The following is an 18,771-nucleotide window of genomic DNA, read 5'->3' as shown; positions in this document are numbered from 1 at the left end:
TTGAAAATTAAAATTCGAAAATTTTTTCTAAAGCCTCCAGGGGACTTCGTTTTCGCACGAAAAAATTTTATGTGCCCTTATTGCATCCGGACCCACAGTTACAGTTCTTTCTAATTTTCTATGGTCAAGTAGAAGACGTCATTGGACTTTTCTAGATGCGTCCTTTTTTCTAGGTAATACCCACAGTGACGAATTCCATGGTGAAATTGAATCCTTTATTATCCCTAATAGAAGCATATCTTTTATTGGGATTTTAACTTCTTCTTGGCGCATTTGTGGGTAATCTTTGTACATCTCCCAATGCAAAAATATTATTATATGAAGTAATGATCTCTTGAATTTCATGTTTTCACTCTGATATATGTGATAACCCAGTTTTTGACAAAAGTTCTCGAATTTTTTCAGGGTTATCATCGGTTGTATTGTCATTCGAAAAACACGTAACAGCAATTAGCCACTGTTTCTCGCTAACTCAATACCAGTTATCAACTTTTGCTTCATTATCAATAATCAATGGTTTTCCGTCTTTTAGATGTGTTATCACTCCGAATCTTTCCACGAAGTTGACAAATGCTAATTTATTTTGAGATTCGAGTGCTTCAACAAAGTGCAATATTTTTGGTCCTATTCTCATAATTCCCTTTTCGAAGTCAACTGCGAATAGTAATTCTGATAAAAAGTTCATGCCTAGTATTCCCGATTCTGAAAATGCCAAGTTGTCATCAACAACTTAAAATGTGCATAGTTTATTGTAAATTTTTAGATCAAACGCGTATTTTTCTTTAACTAGTTCATTGTTAATGTTAGTAATCCTTATGGGTTCATATATTTTTAAATGTCTTTCTTTCAATATAGACTGTTTTATAATTGACATTTTCGCGGTGCCATTTAAAATAACACCGTTGAACAATGGCGACATTATATACATGGGAAATTTAAATGATATTCAAACGGAATCTGTGACAAAAAGCCCAAACGGCAAAGCGCCCGCCCAATGAGAGTCGCACTCCGTGAAAAAGGCCCGCGAATCAGAGAGCGACTCGCTTCATCGTGTTGGATGTATGTATGAGCACGCATCTACTCGCTCTCTGATTCCCGGGCCTTTATCACGGAGTGCGACTCTCATTGGACAGGCGACTTGTCGTTTGGACTTTCTGTCATAGATCCTAAAAATGTATCACGAGTATTGGAGATTCATGTTAGGTATCGACTTTAAGTATCTAGAACATAATCAAGAAACGATCAAAGTTGCTTCAACTACTATAAGTTATACTTGCACCAGATAAACTTCTTTTTGTAACAAGTATGCAAGGAGCCAAAGAAGAAATAAGCGAATTAGGGATTTCGATCAAAGAATGCAAAATATAATTTTTATGACAGGTCAATCAAACAGAATAAAACGCGGTCTGTTTAATTTCATCGGCGATTGGAAAAGTAGCAAATCATTCTCGAAATAACGAATATAATTGAATGATAGAAGAATCTCTGTTAGAACTAACTGATAGTTCAGACAGGAATATTCATTATCAAAGTAAGAAAGTCTATTAACTGATAGTAAAAGGGAAATAATTTACCCTAAGCTAATTTCCGGAATTACTTTGTTCAATATTGCACGAACAAGAACATGTAACATATTTTCCTGTGCCGTTGGAAGAACGATATTTTTCTACATTAATTGATAGTAGCGTAGCGAGATAGCAATAGCATTTAAAATCGAAGAACGTTGATTATTCTCAACATTCCTTTACTGGAAGAAAAATTGTACAACTTAATTAGAGACATGCCAATACCTCAAATAGGATGTTATATAATTCTCTTATTAGACCAAATGATCATATGATTATATTAGATCAAACTGAAACCATGTTCATGCCCACTTCTGAAACTGAGATGTTAAATATGAAAAACTTCAGATAAACCTTTGAAGTTTAATCTAGAGGCGGGAGGGAGGAGGGGGTGCGGATTTGGAGCGTTGAACTTTTGGCATAGTTAAGCATGTAATGCAATTAATCTTTCGACCGACGAACGCTTCCAAAAAACTCTCTCACATGCATCTTGCATTGTCAGCGATATGCGTCCGCGGAGTGATACACGGTACCTATGCTACCGTGAGAAACAATACGACAAAACATTATTTATAGTCCTAACGAGCGAACCGGCAGGTCGCACTGCTTAATAGAGCAGTCGGACATTTTTTTATTTCTTTAATTTTCAATAAAGTGAGAAATGGAAATGGTTATTTTCCATTGCTAAAATTTAAATAAACCTAACTGCAGTTATTAATTACAACCGCTAATCCAAAAAACAGTTTAGAGTATTACCATATACCCAAAATTGATTGACAAATACACGTGCTATACGTTTTTTCATTAGGAAAAGAAGATTCGCAATTAAATTTTATACTTAAATATATGTTTGAAAAATTGAAACATTTTTTACAAGTTCTTAGGGTAAAAAAAACGGAGCGCTAAATTCTAAAAACCGTTTATTACAGATAGTCCCTCAGTTGTACAAGTATGCAAAGTCTCATTTGCCTGTTTATACAAAGAACTCGTATATTGTCACCTAATGTACAATGTACTATATTCGGAGTAAGTTTTCCAAAAGTTTTCCATTAAGAAACAGTTTTTTTTCACATTTACTTTTAATATTATATTGTTTAGTTTTATGTTACTTAAAATCGGCATTTTATATTATTACTGACCTCTCCAATTTCCCTCCGCGGACCTACATTTTAGTAATTGACCCATCCATTTGGGTAGGGGCCCCTAACTTTTGTTTACGGTGTATTCAACTCTGAATGAAACAATGGTGGTCATAGTAAGCGTTTCATTACCTGCAGACTTAAGTCATAATAGATGGTAGTTTTTTTCATTCCTCGCTAAGGACGACCAAAGGAAAATCCGAACTGGAAAACTGCTTTACCTCCCAAGTAAAAATAATTAGTCTTGGCTAAGTCTTCATCCAAGAAATAGCCAAGATATAGCCAAGGCGTTTTTGTAAGTCTCACTCCTGGCCACGAGCGAGACTTTATTTTTGGTCTTAAATCGTAATTTTTCGACATCAAGCAGGACTCAAGGACACTGACAACATAAGGCTTTTAAGACCTCCGAGGGTCATCTCTAAACCGCTTTTACTTGCAGAAAATGACAGTTTTAATCTTTTCACGCGAAATTTTATATGCTTGTAGTTTTCGAGACTGACCTGTTTAGAACTTCAAATGAGCACATTGTAACAGAGGCTGTAACAAAGGCATTATCCCCTCCACTATTCAGGTTAATGAGCAGGGTTATGGGAGGCAGTACATAGGCACTGTACGACAGTTTCGTTCATTCACTTGACATTTGCATATCACCATACCATACGTTATTTATAGGAGTGCGTCAATTCGTTACGGCGAATTAACATTGTGTATACAAAATTTTACTTTTTATTCTGACCCCTTATATTTTCTGTCGATCCTGCCAGGATAGCGGCAAACGATCAAGTTTCTACGGAAGTTTAAAAAAGAAAAAAATCAAACTGCTGTATCCTGGACGAATCGGGAATCCGAAAAATTAAAAATACGAACTCCGGATGGTATATACGAATATCAATTCAATAAATGGTTAGTAAGTTCTTTTAGTAAAATTAGCAATTGAACTAACACTAAGTCAACTCTATTCTACGTAAACCAGAATCAACAAGAAAACCTGCAATTAATAATTTGGGAATGTCGATCCAGACAGTAAGAGCCTAGAGTATGCAATCCGGCCGTAAACCTCAGAAAAAGAAGCCACTTCTGCCAACCAGTGATTATCGCACCACGCAGAGCTACATCCATGGAAATTATCTTGCAGAGCTACATCTACGGGACATCATCCTGCTGAGCAGCAGCAACAATACAAGTAAGCCACTTAGATGTAAGAAATTATTCCTGTAAAAACTACTCTCACAGAATAAGTCTCATTGATTGCTAAAATTAAATCAATTGGAAATAGGACAAGGGATGATAAAAAAATAGTCTACGAATTCTTAATCAAGAAAACATCATGCAACGAAATTGAAAAAAGAGCATTTAAAGAATTTGAGGACCACTTTTTTATATTTAAAAATTCTTTTAGCAGCTATTTATAGTCGAATAAAATTCTAAAAATTTATCCCAATTACTTTTATTGATAAAAAAAAAATTTACCAAAGTCATAGCATTTTTAAAACCTAAAAACCCAACGAAAATGAACATTTGAAGTCAAACAAAGCTCGCCATTCTTAGTGCTTCTTGTTTAGTATCCCAAAATTTCAACTCGATGTGGCGTTTCGTGTGATAATAAGTTGGGAAATAAAAAAAGTGGTTGTAAGGTAGGAATCTGGTGACGTGATCTACATCAGTGTCTGTCTGTCTTCATTTACGTTATTGTCATTTTCGTTGTCGTTGTAGTCTCTTAACAAGGTAACATTTAAAGGAATATTTGAAAATTTTTCGACAGCTATTTATAGTAGATAAAGATACAAATAATTGATCTTTATTACTTTTTTTTTATAAAATAAAAATTACGAAAGTTATAGCATTTTTGAAATCCGAAAGTCCAAATGAAAATGACAATATCAAGTCTTGAAAGCGTGATATAGAAAAAAGTCCAGAAAAGAAAAAAGTTACTTTTTCAAGACCCTACAAGATTGTCTGAACAACTTTTTAAATTTTGCTAAAAAAATCGAAAATTCCAATTTTTATCGAAAAAAAAACGAATGAAAAAGTAATAACTCCATTTTGTGGTCAAACAAAGCAGAATGCAGAAAACAGATAGATCAATAAAAATTATTCAGCTAAAAAAAAATAACAAATTTTTCAGGTATTACTTTTTTGTAGGATAAGTAGTTTTTGTTTTATTTTTGAAAAACATAATCAAAAGTTTTGTGGTTCGATTCCCAATGGAGAAAAAGATTTGAAATCGCTTTAATTTTTTTAATTTTAATTCAAAATGACTGGCAAATAAACTAGGTCTTTCTATTTGGTCCTAAAAACTGTGTGCCGAAGAATAACCCAATCCGGTTAGTTTTTCGAAAGTTTTCCGATATATAGACTCTGGGGGCCTTGAAACGTCGAAATTTGATGGAATCCGCGAAAGTCATTTTTCACATAAAAGCAACACCTTCTCAGTGATTCGAGAATGTGTAAATACACTGAAAACCACGTTACGTTTTTCAGTTAACTGCTCTATTACTTTTCATTGACTATATAATGATTTAAATTCTGCTCGATTTATTAATAAAATTGTAGGTAAATATTTTATTCGTTATTATTATATTATTATATTTATTATTATATTTACATTATAAGGAACTACCATTATTGATTTTATATTCAATATGGATGCATTAAAAATATATATTAGTGGATTCAAAGTACTTCAATTTCAAAACTTAATTCCAATTTTTAATTTAATTACAGTTTAATTTAAATTAAAAAATTGTTTATGTCAGTATTTCATTAGTAATAACTTTAATTATAGCACAACAGAAAAGATGCAAAACTTATTGTGGTCGTGTACGTGAAGATACCCGAGCGATGGAAATCGATGAAGACTGTTAGTAAGTCTGAAACTGACATGGATGATGACGACGAAAGTGATATAGGCTGGGATACAAACGCCAAATAAACATCGGTCTCACCCTTGGTTTCACTGTTTGAATTGAATGATCTTGTACGAGATTTAGGCTTGCCCAAAGGCGGTTCAGTGTTTTCAGCTTTATTTTTGAAGACGAAAAATCTTTTAGAACCCAAAACACGAGTGTTGCACCCCCCCCCCCCTGCATGGGTCAAATTTTTACTCTACAATCCTATGTGAAAAGAATAATGAAGAAAGTATTCTCAGTCAAATAAAAAGAATGATGACACATGCAGGCGAAGGTCAGTAATCAGCACTGGCTAAAGAATTCGCTGAATTGCGACTTTATCTGAGATCTACAAAATACTCTGGGAGACATGCGGGTGGAATAAAGAAATGTCTTTTAGATCATAAATAATAATCACTAAGACAGTGCTTAATCTACATATATATATTTATTATTGAAATAATGTTAATAATACGAAAAAATACCTGAAGAGCTAAAAAAATAATTAAATGTTGAAAAGGTATACATACATAATAGTATGTAGCAGGCAAGCACCATAGCATCCACGCCAACCGTTCTCACACATGCTTGTATGCATTAAGTGGCTGCGCCTATCCATGTACTCCATCATCTTTACCCCGTCGTTTACCTGATTCCAGTCCCCTGCAATGACTGTACGTTGGCGTTAGTTCGCCAGTGTACTAAGTGATGCATGTGACGCAGATGGCGCTGGGAGTCTTTTCAACCTGTTTTTACATGGCAGGGATAGGCATGATTAGTTCGAAATTAATTTAATATATATTATTCGTAATGACCATTGGTTTCATGCATAGCATAATTAAAGCTCCGTATCTTGTCAAATATGAGAGTAATAGTAAGTGAAAAAATGGTTAAAATATTCTTTTCTAGCTGCGGAAACTTGTGATAGGTTTCAATCGTAACTTGAAGTAATTAAATTTAAAGTATTTTTCAACCCAAGAAACAAAATTAAACTTATAATTATACTAAATTTTATTATTGAATTCCAAATACGTCTATCAAATTTATATAAAATAGTTTTGTAAAAAATAAGTTTGAAACAAGCATGTTGAAACAACAAATTTATTTTATAAAAAATAATAAGAATTAATAATGTCAGATGTTGGTATAAATTAGTAATTCATTAGAAACAGTAGCCCTACTATAATAACAGATGATTTATTGGAATAAACGAATTAATCAATTGATTGAAGGATTAATTAACTTAAAAAAATTAAATTTAAATAAATAAATTAAGAAGGTATAGTTTTTATTTTTTATCTTTGTATGAAAGAATTAAAATAATAAATATATCGTTTCGCTTTAAGCTACATGTTCCATATTTCTCATAAAAATAAATAAAGTTTTTATTACTTTTTAAAAATAAAAGTATAGTTTCACTTTAATATAAAATGTTCAATATTGTTTTTTAAAATAGAGTGTTTGATTGGTTTCTCATATTTCTACGGAAGAGTTTTATAAAATACAGATTTTATATAATTTTTTTATTTCTACGCCAGATATTTTTTAATGAAGATATCGTTTGAGTACAAGATGAAATTTTCCACATTTATTATTCAGGGTAGCCGCTTGAATACTTGCATATTTAATTAAATAATTTTTTAATAAATCTGTGCTTTAAGTATTAAAAGGGAACAATAATTTATTTTAAAAAAATATATATATTCGAACTCCGTTCAAAACTGAGGAATTTCCAGATTTTAACGTTAAACATTAAACGTGTTCAATTCGAAAGTCTTTGTCATTTAAAAAATGTAAGCTTCTCATTTAAAATTTATAAATTATTTTCAATTTATAAATAACTTCATAACAATGCATTTTTGATCAAATATTGCTTCAGTCTAAAATATTCAATTTTAATATATTCAATTTAAAATTTGTTTAATTGAGAAAAAAAATAATTATTGGATAGTACCTTCAATTTTTTACATGTAAATTTTATTGGCCGTGAAAAATGTTTCAGAACCGAGAAAAAACCGGGAAATTACCGGGAATTTTTTTCTTAGATTAAAACGGCCACCCTGTTATTGAAATATTTAGTCTTTATTTAATTTCTAATATTTTTACAAAATAATTTTAAAATGTGAATATATAGTTTCAGTTGAAGATAAAATTTTCTATTATTTTTATTAACATATAGTTTTTATTATTTTTTTTTTACAATTCAACGAAAGAATGTTTAAAAATCAAAATATCATTTTAGACAAATATGAAATGTTTCATATTTTTCATTCAAATATGCACACTGCACTTATTGCAATTTTTGCATTTCTGCGTAATTTTTTTGTTTAAAATGAAGATAGTTATATGTAAAGATATTATTTTATATCTCACAAACAATTCAAACAAAAATATTAAAACATTAATTGACAATTATTATATAAACAACACTAATATTAAGACTATTAAATTAAACAACAATCAATTATTGCAACTTCCAGAACAGTGACTCCATCCTCATACCGCATTCCACCCATTTTTTTTATTTTAGTGCAAGCTTTTAAATTATTAAAACTTAAAAAATGTTCACAGTTTAATTTTTCATACATAAAACCGAATGCCATTGCGAACAATAGTAATCAAATTAATGTTTCACTAATTTTTCCTATGCTTCCCATATAAATATAGGCTGGAAAGACTCCCAGCGCCATCTGGCCTCCACGCTTCACTTGATCGTGCTAGTGAACTAACTTTGATGCAGGGGGCTCTCTGATTCCTCTCGTTCTAACTACACCAACTTCATCGCCAACACCCCTGGCTATGAGAAAACTTAAACGCTCAATAAAAAGAGAAGGAATCAACCGAATTCCACCATTCAAAAAATTCCCAATATAATGAAGGGCCGCATTATCCACCTAAAGGTCAAGCATAATAAATACCTACCAATTTAAGTTGAAAGGCAAGACCTACAGTGTAATTCCTAATAATTCTGGTTTTAAATAAAAAATTATTAAGAATTACAATCTGTAAATGAATAAAGAATTATTGTCCATGGAATTTCATAATTCTGCAGACTAATTTCCTGTCTCACGCTTGCTGTGAGACCATGATACAAAAATGCAAGCAATTGCAGAAAGGTTTCATGAGGCGAGCCGATCATTTTTCTTCCTTTCGTATCACACCTCTGTCTTCCTCCAATCAAGAATTCCTCTCAAAACAAAATATTCCACTCACTCCTTCGACAGGGCATCAATAAAGGAAATTAACGGCAAGTAATCCAGGCAGTTCAACAAGTTTCTTTCTCCAGATAAGAGATCGGTGATAGATCGAGAGTTTTACTTGCCCGTCCGGTCGGATACTCGCGGTCACTCAAAGCACCGTCGTTATTGGGGAACCTAGGACTCAAATTTACAGTTAAAAATCCTTAAAGAAATTAGGACGCGTAAACCCGACTCCTTCTCAGATTTTCCTATTTAACGCCTGCAAGCATACCGCTGAAAGACGTTAAACTATGAAAACTCGAGTCGGACAAAGGTCAATCACTAGATCTTTTCGATCCTTTTGGCAGAAATCGATGTGGGGCAATCCCATATGACCTCTCTCGATTTCTATATTTTGGGAAAGATCCGAAATTCTTTTATTAATCTGGAACGACGAGAACCAGAGTGAAAGATTCTCCCTCAAATCTCAAAACGAAGGAGAATCTGAACCCAGAGTTGGAATCCGACTTTATAGGGAAAAAGGAAATAGGGATTTTCTCGAGACTAAGAGAGTTCGAGACAAACTCAGGTTCAAAACAACTATTGCCTCTTCTCTGTAAACTTAGATTTAACATGACGCAAGGATAAAGTGGGAGCTAGGTGCTTGTGAACAGTGTACCTACGACTAGAGTTGTGTTGGACAACGGACTCGTGAGTGTGCGTTTAATAATCTAAAGTCCTATAATAAGGAATTGACATAGGACTTCCCTACTCAGTTCCACATTTTAGGGAAAACATAAGTGTAAAATTATTCGAACCTACAAAGGAGAATGGGTGAATCTGTATCGTACCAATATGATTATGTCTATTAATGATATGTGTGCCTTCAACGTTTACTATATTAAAGGTGTATAATGATTTATGTCACCCGTCAAATAAATTTAACTTCTGCAGTTCTGCTTGACATAGATGTCCCATAGTTATTCCTCACACCCTCTCCCAAGTTAGTTTCCACATAACCTGCAAAAGGATTTGGCATACCCGAATAGCAATAATAAACAACGATCCCCACAAAAATAAAACACTCCAGCCTCTCTGAGGTGACAGTTTGGAATTTCCTCTGAGATCCGACTACCTACCATTTGATTCCTGTGTAGTACATTGGTGAAGGACATTCTTTTTTCACTTTATCTTCTCAAGATGTTTCTTAATGCAATGATGTCATAAAAGTTGCCTTGTAACACGAGTATCTGTTTATCGAAGTAGAGAATCAGGATTCCGGAAATACTTCATGAAAGACAAAATTTCATCGCTAATATTTTGTTCTAATGTAGAAGATCTCATAAATGAATTGAGAGCGAATCACTATGATGCTAAAGATTGGAGATTTCTGTAACAGCATGCGCTGTTTTAGAACAAGTATGTCAGGACGCTAGCACTCTATTACTGAGTACTTACCAGTTAATAGTTTTAATAGCGGTAAACATTTGAAATAATTCAAATGATACAAGACATTCAGTATATTTAGAAATTTAAATAGATCGTTATTATCAGAAAGAATAATTATTAATTATGATTAACAATAGGAAATTACATGACAACTCCTCTCTGTACCTAGAATTAATAACTTCTAATAGCTAGTTGTAAAGGATCAAAAGCTAACATTTAAATAGCTATGTACACTCAGATAGATCTATATATGCATATGTATATATGGATCTATCAATCCAAATAGGTTTGACACCCGCGATCTCCGACTACCGCGCGTGTGATCTCAACCGCGAGCATACACAAAGTATGTACCATGTAAAGGGTTGAAGCGACAAGGCGCCCCTCAGACACCGTAAATTATGTTCTATAACGCGATTTGACAGAAAAACGTCAATCGACGAGAATCGTAAAAATACGTTTCTGAGAATTAGAATCTCATTATTTTAGCTTGAAATATAAGGGCGGCGCTTAACGAACCTCATCATGATAGGTTAATTTAACATTAAATTATGTGACGTCAGCAATTCTATTGGCTAGAAGGACAATTCTCACCCTTTTTTGGTAAAAACCGAAGTTATAAATATATGCAAGAACATAGAAAAAGCTTAGATATTTGCGTCTCTCCGTTTGTATTTCAAATAAAAAATCTGCGACACTCGCTCTCTGAATTATGAAAATTGAACTTAGAATACTTTATCTTAAATTGTTAATCGAAATTCAAGTCCAAAAAACTTTATTTACTCCGGTAATTCGGTACGGTTCGCCGTGGTCGACTTGAGTTGAACTAAATTTTAAGTGAAGTGAGAATAGAAACCATTTAATTAAAATTGTTTTAATTAAATAAAACTTTAAAAATGTCAAACCTGAACGAAATCTTATTTGTGTAAACAAACTGTTCTCGGCGACGGAATAGGACTTTAAATCTTCATTAAAGGATCTTCAATATTCAAATTGAAGTTAAATAAAAACTATTGATTTGTTCTCTAAATTATTGTGTTGTGTCTGTTATTTGAACCTCGACTAGTTCGCGCGGTTAGTGATTCTTATCACTCAACGTCGGCAACGAATCCAGGATAAAACAGATCGAAATCTACAAGTCTTCAAACTGACAACAGCGCTGGAGACGTAACAAATTGGTGACAGCTTGTGTGGGAATACACCGCCGGACCGTGGGAACTGGGTCACTGGTTCAGTATACCAAGTTCAAGAACGTTCGTCTGACCAAGTATGGGACTTTTCTACATGTTTTGATCCAACTAAGCTTCTCAATCACTATGGACGGCCTGCAGGCGTGGAAAAAGTTCGTGGACCCTAAAGGAGGTAAACATGTTTACCTGGAACCACCAACAAGTCGCAAGAATATACCCCAAGGAATGCAAAAATTAGATGATTTCCTACAAAAATTACAGCAAGATTACGCAGAATAAAAATTAATGACAAAAAAATTAACCCTCTTTCTTTAGTTAACTTAAAAAAATTATAAGGAAAGTTCAGACAATTTTTTTTCTTGGGTTTTCGTGAAAAGTTCTGTATTTTGCTTTTTGTTGACAACACTTATGTAATTAAAATTTTGGAAGAGAGAAATGTTGAATATTGAAAAAGAAAATTTTCTTTTAAAATAAAGGGAAGGTTTTGTATTTTGTAAAAAAGGGATTTTTAATTTTGAAAAGAAAAATCAAAGATAATAATTTGTAAATTATTCTGGTCTTTTAATATCTTTTTTTTTAAGTAATGTGACAAATATAAAAATGTCTGATCCAAGTTATTTACAAATTAATTAAGAAACAGGGAAATTTAAATTTTTTTTTAAAATGGAAAAATCAGAGTAATTTTTCTACTGAAAAAAGGGCTTTTCTATTTGCATTGAACTCGTCCAGTGAATCCAGGGGTGGATCGAGTAGCTCTTGGCCCACTGGTACGTGTGAATGTTGGAGTGAAAAGTTTCTTTACTAAAGCCGCGATTCTCTATCAGTTTTTTGGGGTGGTTTTTCTCCCGATAGCAGAGGGTGTTGTAAAATTGCACCAGAATTGTTTATGATTGAAAGAGACCACCAGGCATTCCTCTAACAAACATTGGCTTAAGGATTTTCATTTATTTGGAAAATCCTAACATTTGATCATCGTTCCTGATTACGGACCCATGAAGGGTTACCGCAGCGTTGGACGGCCTGTGAAAGGTTACACATCAGCGGAATTCTAGAGTTGCAGAACTTCGAAGATTTTTTCAGAGGTCTACTAGATCTTCAAATGGACCTTCAGCTCGAACTTCCAGATCATTTCAAAGGAGTGGAAATTTAATTTTTTAAAAACTGTGAAGTGATTATTTTTCTCGCTCATATCGTGTATAGTCAGAATTTGAATATTGTGCAAATTTATCAATTTTTTTATTAGGACGAGAAAAAGTGTTAATATAAAGTGCGAAATTAGATTATAACCTGAAGTATGTCCTAGCCTAATAGAATTGAAAATTCCTAAATTCCGAGCGAAAAAAACGATTCGGCTTAGAGATCCTCCGCTCTCGTCCAGTGATGAAACTCAACCTTCAGTTTCAAGAAATAAAAGAAAAACAATTAATACCAGTCCTGTTGTGCCGGGTGCAGTGGCTGAAATCTACTTGATAATACAGACTTTACAGTCTTCTCAAAATTCTTTGACATGCGATGTTAGTCAACCTACAAATTCAGATCTCGGAAATTCTTCTCCCTTGAGAAGTCATAAAACACCTGTCTGTCTTCCTACTCCCTTATCAGATAATTCAATTACTTGACCGGAACACGTGACTTTAATAAAATCTCAATAATAGTCCAAAAGATGATTTCCTCTTTTGATGGAAAAAATATGTCCGTCGCGATGTTTGATGATCATTGTAGAGCCGCACTTTCATTAATTAATCCATCTGACATTTCATGCTTGACCATGCAAATCAGAACAAAAATAATTGGAGAAGCGAGACAGCATATACAGGATAGAAGGGGGATCACTCTAGATGAAATTTTAAGAACGTTAAATCAAATTTACTCTCGAAACGAAGACATAAGTCAACTTATGCATGATTTAGCCACCGTCAAAATGAAACCGGGTGAAACTGTTCCCGAATATGGAGCAATAGTAAACCTGACTCTGAATAGATTAGTTTCACAAGCTTTGGAAAATACTCAAGGGGAAGAGGGTATTGGAATGTGTAAAGCTTACAGAACTACAGCAATCGGAAATTTTTTTCGTGGTTTAGATTACAATATTTATCCCCAAATAAGAGATAAAGAGATAAACACATTAGACAAAGCCATTGCACTCGCGAATCTGGAGAATCTTAAGTTTAAGAGTTGGAAGAGAGTGCATATAGGAACGACAGTATCCGAAGCTATTTCGAGTTCTAATGTAGGACAAAACCCGAAACCAATATTTAATTCAAATAAGAGAATAGCCCATTTGCGAACCGAAAATAAATTTGACGATAAACACAATTGGATCAGTAAGGTGGAATTTTTTTACTGTAAAAAGTTAGGACATTTTAAAACAGGTTGTCCTGAATTGGCAAAGAAAGGATTTATAAAGGGCAGAGAGGAATCAAGTTGTCACTATTGTCACAGAAATAATCATACTTTTAAGGATTGTCGACTCCATAAAAAACATTCCTTGGAGCGTGAACAATTAAGACAAAAATTTCGGGATTAAAAGTCAAATAACGATTTATTTCAGAAAAGACCGGAATTTGTTAATACAGATTCAAATAAAAGAATCATTCTCAGAATCAGGGAATTAGGGGAGGATGGACCAGCCCCTACAGTAGAATTGAAAAATGTAGCTTTTCTTTTCGAGAAATGTATTTTTATGATCGACACTGGAGCCAGTGTCCGTTTGATTAAAGAAAATAAATTAAAGCCTTTTGTAGAGATAAATCGGAAACGAATTTTCAAGATAATAGGAATTGGCTCAGACATGATACTTACTCTTGGAGAAGTTCGATTAATGATAAAAGGATTTGAAACCGCTTTTCAGATAATTCCACACAACTTCCCTATACTTCAGAATGGAATTATAGCAATAACATTTTTAAAGCAACATAGAGCAGTTATAAATTTTTCAAATGATCAACTTTTTATAGGCGAGGATCGTTTCCCTTTGCTCTTTCATGTCACTGTACAAATACCTGCCAGAACTAAAAAGTTATTTCATTTGCCTTTGTTTGAAACTCAACTTAATGATGGATATGTTAGGAAAATTCCATGTGGACCTGGCATTTTGGCTGGAGAGGCTTAGTTCTTAATAAGAATGGAGAAGCGAACCTTTTTATTATAAATTCTACCCCGAAAAAGGTCAGTTTAATTATACCCCTAAGACACTTGAGGAATATGACGTAGTAGCACCTTTAACTCGTTCGAATGGAAATTCATTTCCCACCGATAGACAGAAAAATGTATCCTCCCGATTCGCGAAAATTTTGAAAGTTGTGAATTTGTCAGACTTGAATAATGAAGAACAGCGAAGTGTTCTTCCAATTCTTTCAGAGTACTCCCCTCAGTTTTTTATAGAAGGTGACCAATTAGGCGCTACAAATATTGTATCTCATAAAATAATTACTACCGACGAAGCTCCAGTCAATACTAAACAATATCGTTATCCTCCTATTCACAAGGACGAAATACGGGAACAAACTAATAAATTATTACATTCAGGAATAATAAAACACTCAGTTTCTCCCTACAATTCTCCTTTGTGGACTGTACCCAAGAAATCAGATTCTGAAGGAAATAAAAGTTGGAGGATGGTTATGGATTATCGTTCCTTAAACGATAAAACAATTGGTGATGCTTACCCGCTTCCCAACATAACTGATATTTTGGATCAACTTGGTGGAGCAAAGTATTTCTCTGTCCTAGATTTAGCATCAGGGTTCTATCAAATTGGATTAGATCCTGATTCTCAGCAAAAAACGGCCTTTTCAACGCCACATGGGCATTCAGAGTTCAGTCGAATGCCATTTGGTTTAAAGAACGCACCAACGAATTTCCAAAGGGTAATGGACTGTATACTCACGGGTCTCCAGGGTGTTGAATTATTCGTCTATATGGATGATATTGTGATTTATGCTTCTTCATTGGAAGAACATTCTAGGAAATTGAGAGCTCTGCTTGCTCGATTAAAATCTGCTGGATTGTCTCTCTAGCCTGAGAAGTGTCATTTTCTTAAGCGTGAAATTGCTTATTTGGGACATCTGATTTCTCAGGATGGAGTCAAGCCAGACCCAAAGAAAATATCAGCTGTGAAACTTTTTCCGGTTCCAAAAGGGAAAAAGAATATAAAACAATTTCACGGTTTAGTGGGATATTACAGGCGATTTATTTCTGATTTCGCAAGCTTTCGCATCACGCACCCTTCAAAGTGCAAAATTAAATTATTCTACTATAGAAAAAGAATTGCTCTCCATTGTCTTCAATGTAAAGCACTTTAGGCCTTATCTTTTTGGGCAGAATTTTACTTTAGTAACAGACCATAGACCTTTAGTTTGGTTGCATGGGGTTAAATATCCTGTTTCAAGATTGGCTCGATGGAGAATAAAGCTGAGTGAGTATGATTACACTATTGTGTATACACCAGGAAAAATCAACTCAAATGCTGACGCTCTGTCGAGAAACCCCTCAAAAAGAAATGAATCCATGGAGCCAAACACCAACTTAACTGCTGTGATTACTGCAGATCGCACGTATGTAGGAATGGTTGACGCTCGCAGAGATGACGATAACAATGAAGATCTGGGGGTAGTATTGGAACGGTTGTTTTGTATGACTCTCATAAGTAAAGAAAAAGCAATTGGGGGTGAAACTCAATTGAATAAACAGGAACCTCGTTATCAGTGCGATACCATGGCTGGATCCCAGACAAGCTATGCCTGGAGTGAAAATCCTATTACGAGTATACGTACAGTAGGTGAAAATGAAGAGAGTTCTGCAAATTCCTGTATGGGTATCCCGGTTAGCCAGATCTTAACCCTGGAAAAGAACTGTATATCCTACAGTAAAGATAAGATATATTTTGGAAAAGGGCATATTGCGCATCTAATCTCTGCAGATGGATATTCAGTATCAGAAGTAAATGATAGTCTAGAGGCTAAGGGTCTTTGCGGATTGAAGATATCCTAAAAGAAAATCCGAAGCCCGGTGAAACTATCGTTTTAATCGTAATGGACGATTTGTTTTTAGTCTTGTTGTGAATAACAAGAGAGATGAAGTAATAGTTATAAAAGAACTTTCAGAAGCGGTAATTGCTTCAAAGAAATCTATGGAAGCTTTACAGATAACCTCAGTAAGAATTTCAAGTAAAGGAAATGATTCAGGTGAACTTTCTTGGCTCTCGGTAGAACAAATAATCAGGAAACATGTTGGTAACTCAGGACTTTTGGTAATTATTTGTTTGGAAGAATTAATCATTCCCCCTAGTAATATGAGGGATGATATAGTGAGAGAATTTCATGAATCAGTAGTAGGTCATAAGGGAATTTCAAAGACCTATTGGAGAGTAAGAGATATCTATTACTGGGAAAACATGAAGGCTGACGTTCAAAGAATAGTAGGTTCTTGTACTAACTATCAGAGAAATAAATCGGAACGAATTGGGACTAGACAACCCATGATTATCACTGATACTCCAAGGGGACCTTTTGACAAAATTCAAATTGATTTAGTCGGACCCCTTCCATATTTATATTTTGACTATTCAGTGTAATTTTACAAAATATTCTGATGCGATTCCTTTGAGGAATATTGATTCAGCGACTATAGCTTTAGCTTTAGCTGAGGAATTTATTTCAAGATACGGTTGCCCTCGTATAATTCACACTGATCAAGGATCAAATTTGATCAGCCAGTGCATTAAAAACTTTTTGCAAAATTTTTCGCATAAAGAAAATTCAATCAACTGCGTATTACCCACAAAGTTTAGGATCATTAGAACGTAGTCATTAGACATTGATTAAATACTTAAGACAATTCGATACTATCACTAATTGGGACGATTGGCTTAGATTTGCTGTGTTTTCTTATAACACTGGCATACATGAAGCTACAGGTTTTGCTCCTTATACGTTAGTATTCGGAAGGGAGGCTAACATTCCAAATAGTTTCATTCTTTCAGAATCAGATAAGACTTATCTCGGATATTTAAAGGGACTCTTTCCGAAATTGGATAATGTTCAGTCACTAGCTTGGGACCGAATTTAATTAGCTAAGGTAAAATATAAACGATATTATGATCAAAGATTTAATCCCAAATACTTCAAGGAGGTAGAACAAGTGTGCTTGAGAGTAAACAAGAGGAAAGATAAATTCGACCCCTACTTCCATGGACCCTATGCCCTAGAAAAATTGTTAGGCGAAAGAAATGCCTTAATTAGAAGGGGACCCAATAAAACAAAAATAGTTTACACTAATAAATTAAAATTGTGTGCTCATCCATTAAGCACCAATAAGGATGCACATAATCTAGAAGTGACAGAAACTTCTGCAGAAATCCCTAATATCTCAAACTCAGAATTGTTGAAACTAATCTAAAACTCAAACTAAGAAAAATTGATTAAAATCAAAACAAACAACGAAATTCATTTTCAAAAAGGAAACCCATTTCCACTATATCTACCTTTTTTCTTCTAATTGATGTAGATGTTTCAGCTTGGTTGAAAATCTGGAACAAAAGAAAAATGTATTTTAAACAAAGCAATAATTCTTAGAATTTATATATGCTTAATTGAATAAATTAATCATTAATGGAAATTACTTATCTGATAATGTAAGTGAACGACGAGAAGTGATGTCCAGGAATGTTGAAAAGCAGCAATTAAGTACCTAAAAATAAGAATGTAATAAAAATGATGGTAATATTCACCTAAATGTAAAAGAGAAATTAAGATAAAATAAAGGGATAAAAAAGGTGTATATGTAAAATAGAAAAAGGGAAAGACAATTTCAAAATTAAACTTTAGCGAATAATTAAAAAAGTGTTAATTAGTCATTTTAAAGTGAAACTTACATAAGATATTCAATATCTTAATTTATACTAAAGATTAGACTAACCCCAGGGAATTTCGGGAATACTCTCATATCTTTAGAATCAAATTTCCAACAAATTTAGTTTTTTTCATTGAATTATAAAACTTTATCGCCTTTACATAAATAAGGCTATATCTCATAAATATTTAGGAAAAACAATTTTACCTTTATTTTTAACAACTATAATTTGAAGTGTACTCTATCAAATATTATTAAATTTTGACATACTGATATATGTATATTATTTGAATAGAAAATATATTAAATAATTTAAGCTGAAAATATACTAAAATTAGAGAACTTATCAATTTATATGTTAGTATTTAAGAGACTTTGAGTGAATTTACCTTTTTTATGTAAATTTAAATTTTCGCGCCAAATAAGGGAAGAAAACAAATCTCTAACCTAAATTTCCAAAATTTGTAAGTTAAGATTTAAAGTGTTTACTTTACCTTGAGACGAATTAA

General features: G+C 33.3%; 1 protein-coding gene across 2 annotated transcripts in view; it reads right to left on the bottom strand.

The window, feature by feature from the left end:
• LOC117178386 (protein NDRG3-like) overlaps positions 1-18,771 on the bottom strand; it is a 193,235-nt gene that overhangs the window by 64,752 nt on the left and 109,712 nt on the right. The window contains exon 1 of one of the 2 annotated variants that reach the window (XM_033373222.1): positions 6,123-6,287. The exons of the other annotated variant lie outside the window; for it this stretch is intronic. Within the exon in view, the coding sequence (XP_033229113.1) occupies positions 6,123-6,223 (101 nt within the window). The 5' untranslated portion in view covers positions 6,224-6,287. Of the gene's footprint in view, positions 1-6,122; positions 6,288-18,771 lie in introns of those variants that run through there. 2 annotated transcript variants of the gene reach the window in all.

The sequence above is a fragment of the Belonocnema kinseyi genome, chromosome 1, assembly GCF_010883055.1.
Source record: "Belonocnema kinseyi isolate 2016_QV_RU_SX_M_011 chromosome 1, B_treatae_v1, whole genome shotgun sequence".
In the NCBI taxonomy this organism is placed as follows: Eukaryota; Metazoa; Arthropoda; class Insecta; order Hymenoptera; family Cynipidae; genus Belonocnema; species Belonocnema kinseyi.
Note: the sequence above shows the minus strand (reverse complement) of the source record. Positions and strands in the feature narration are given on the sequence as shown.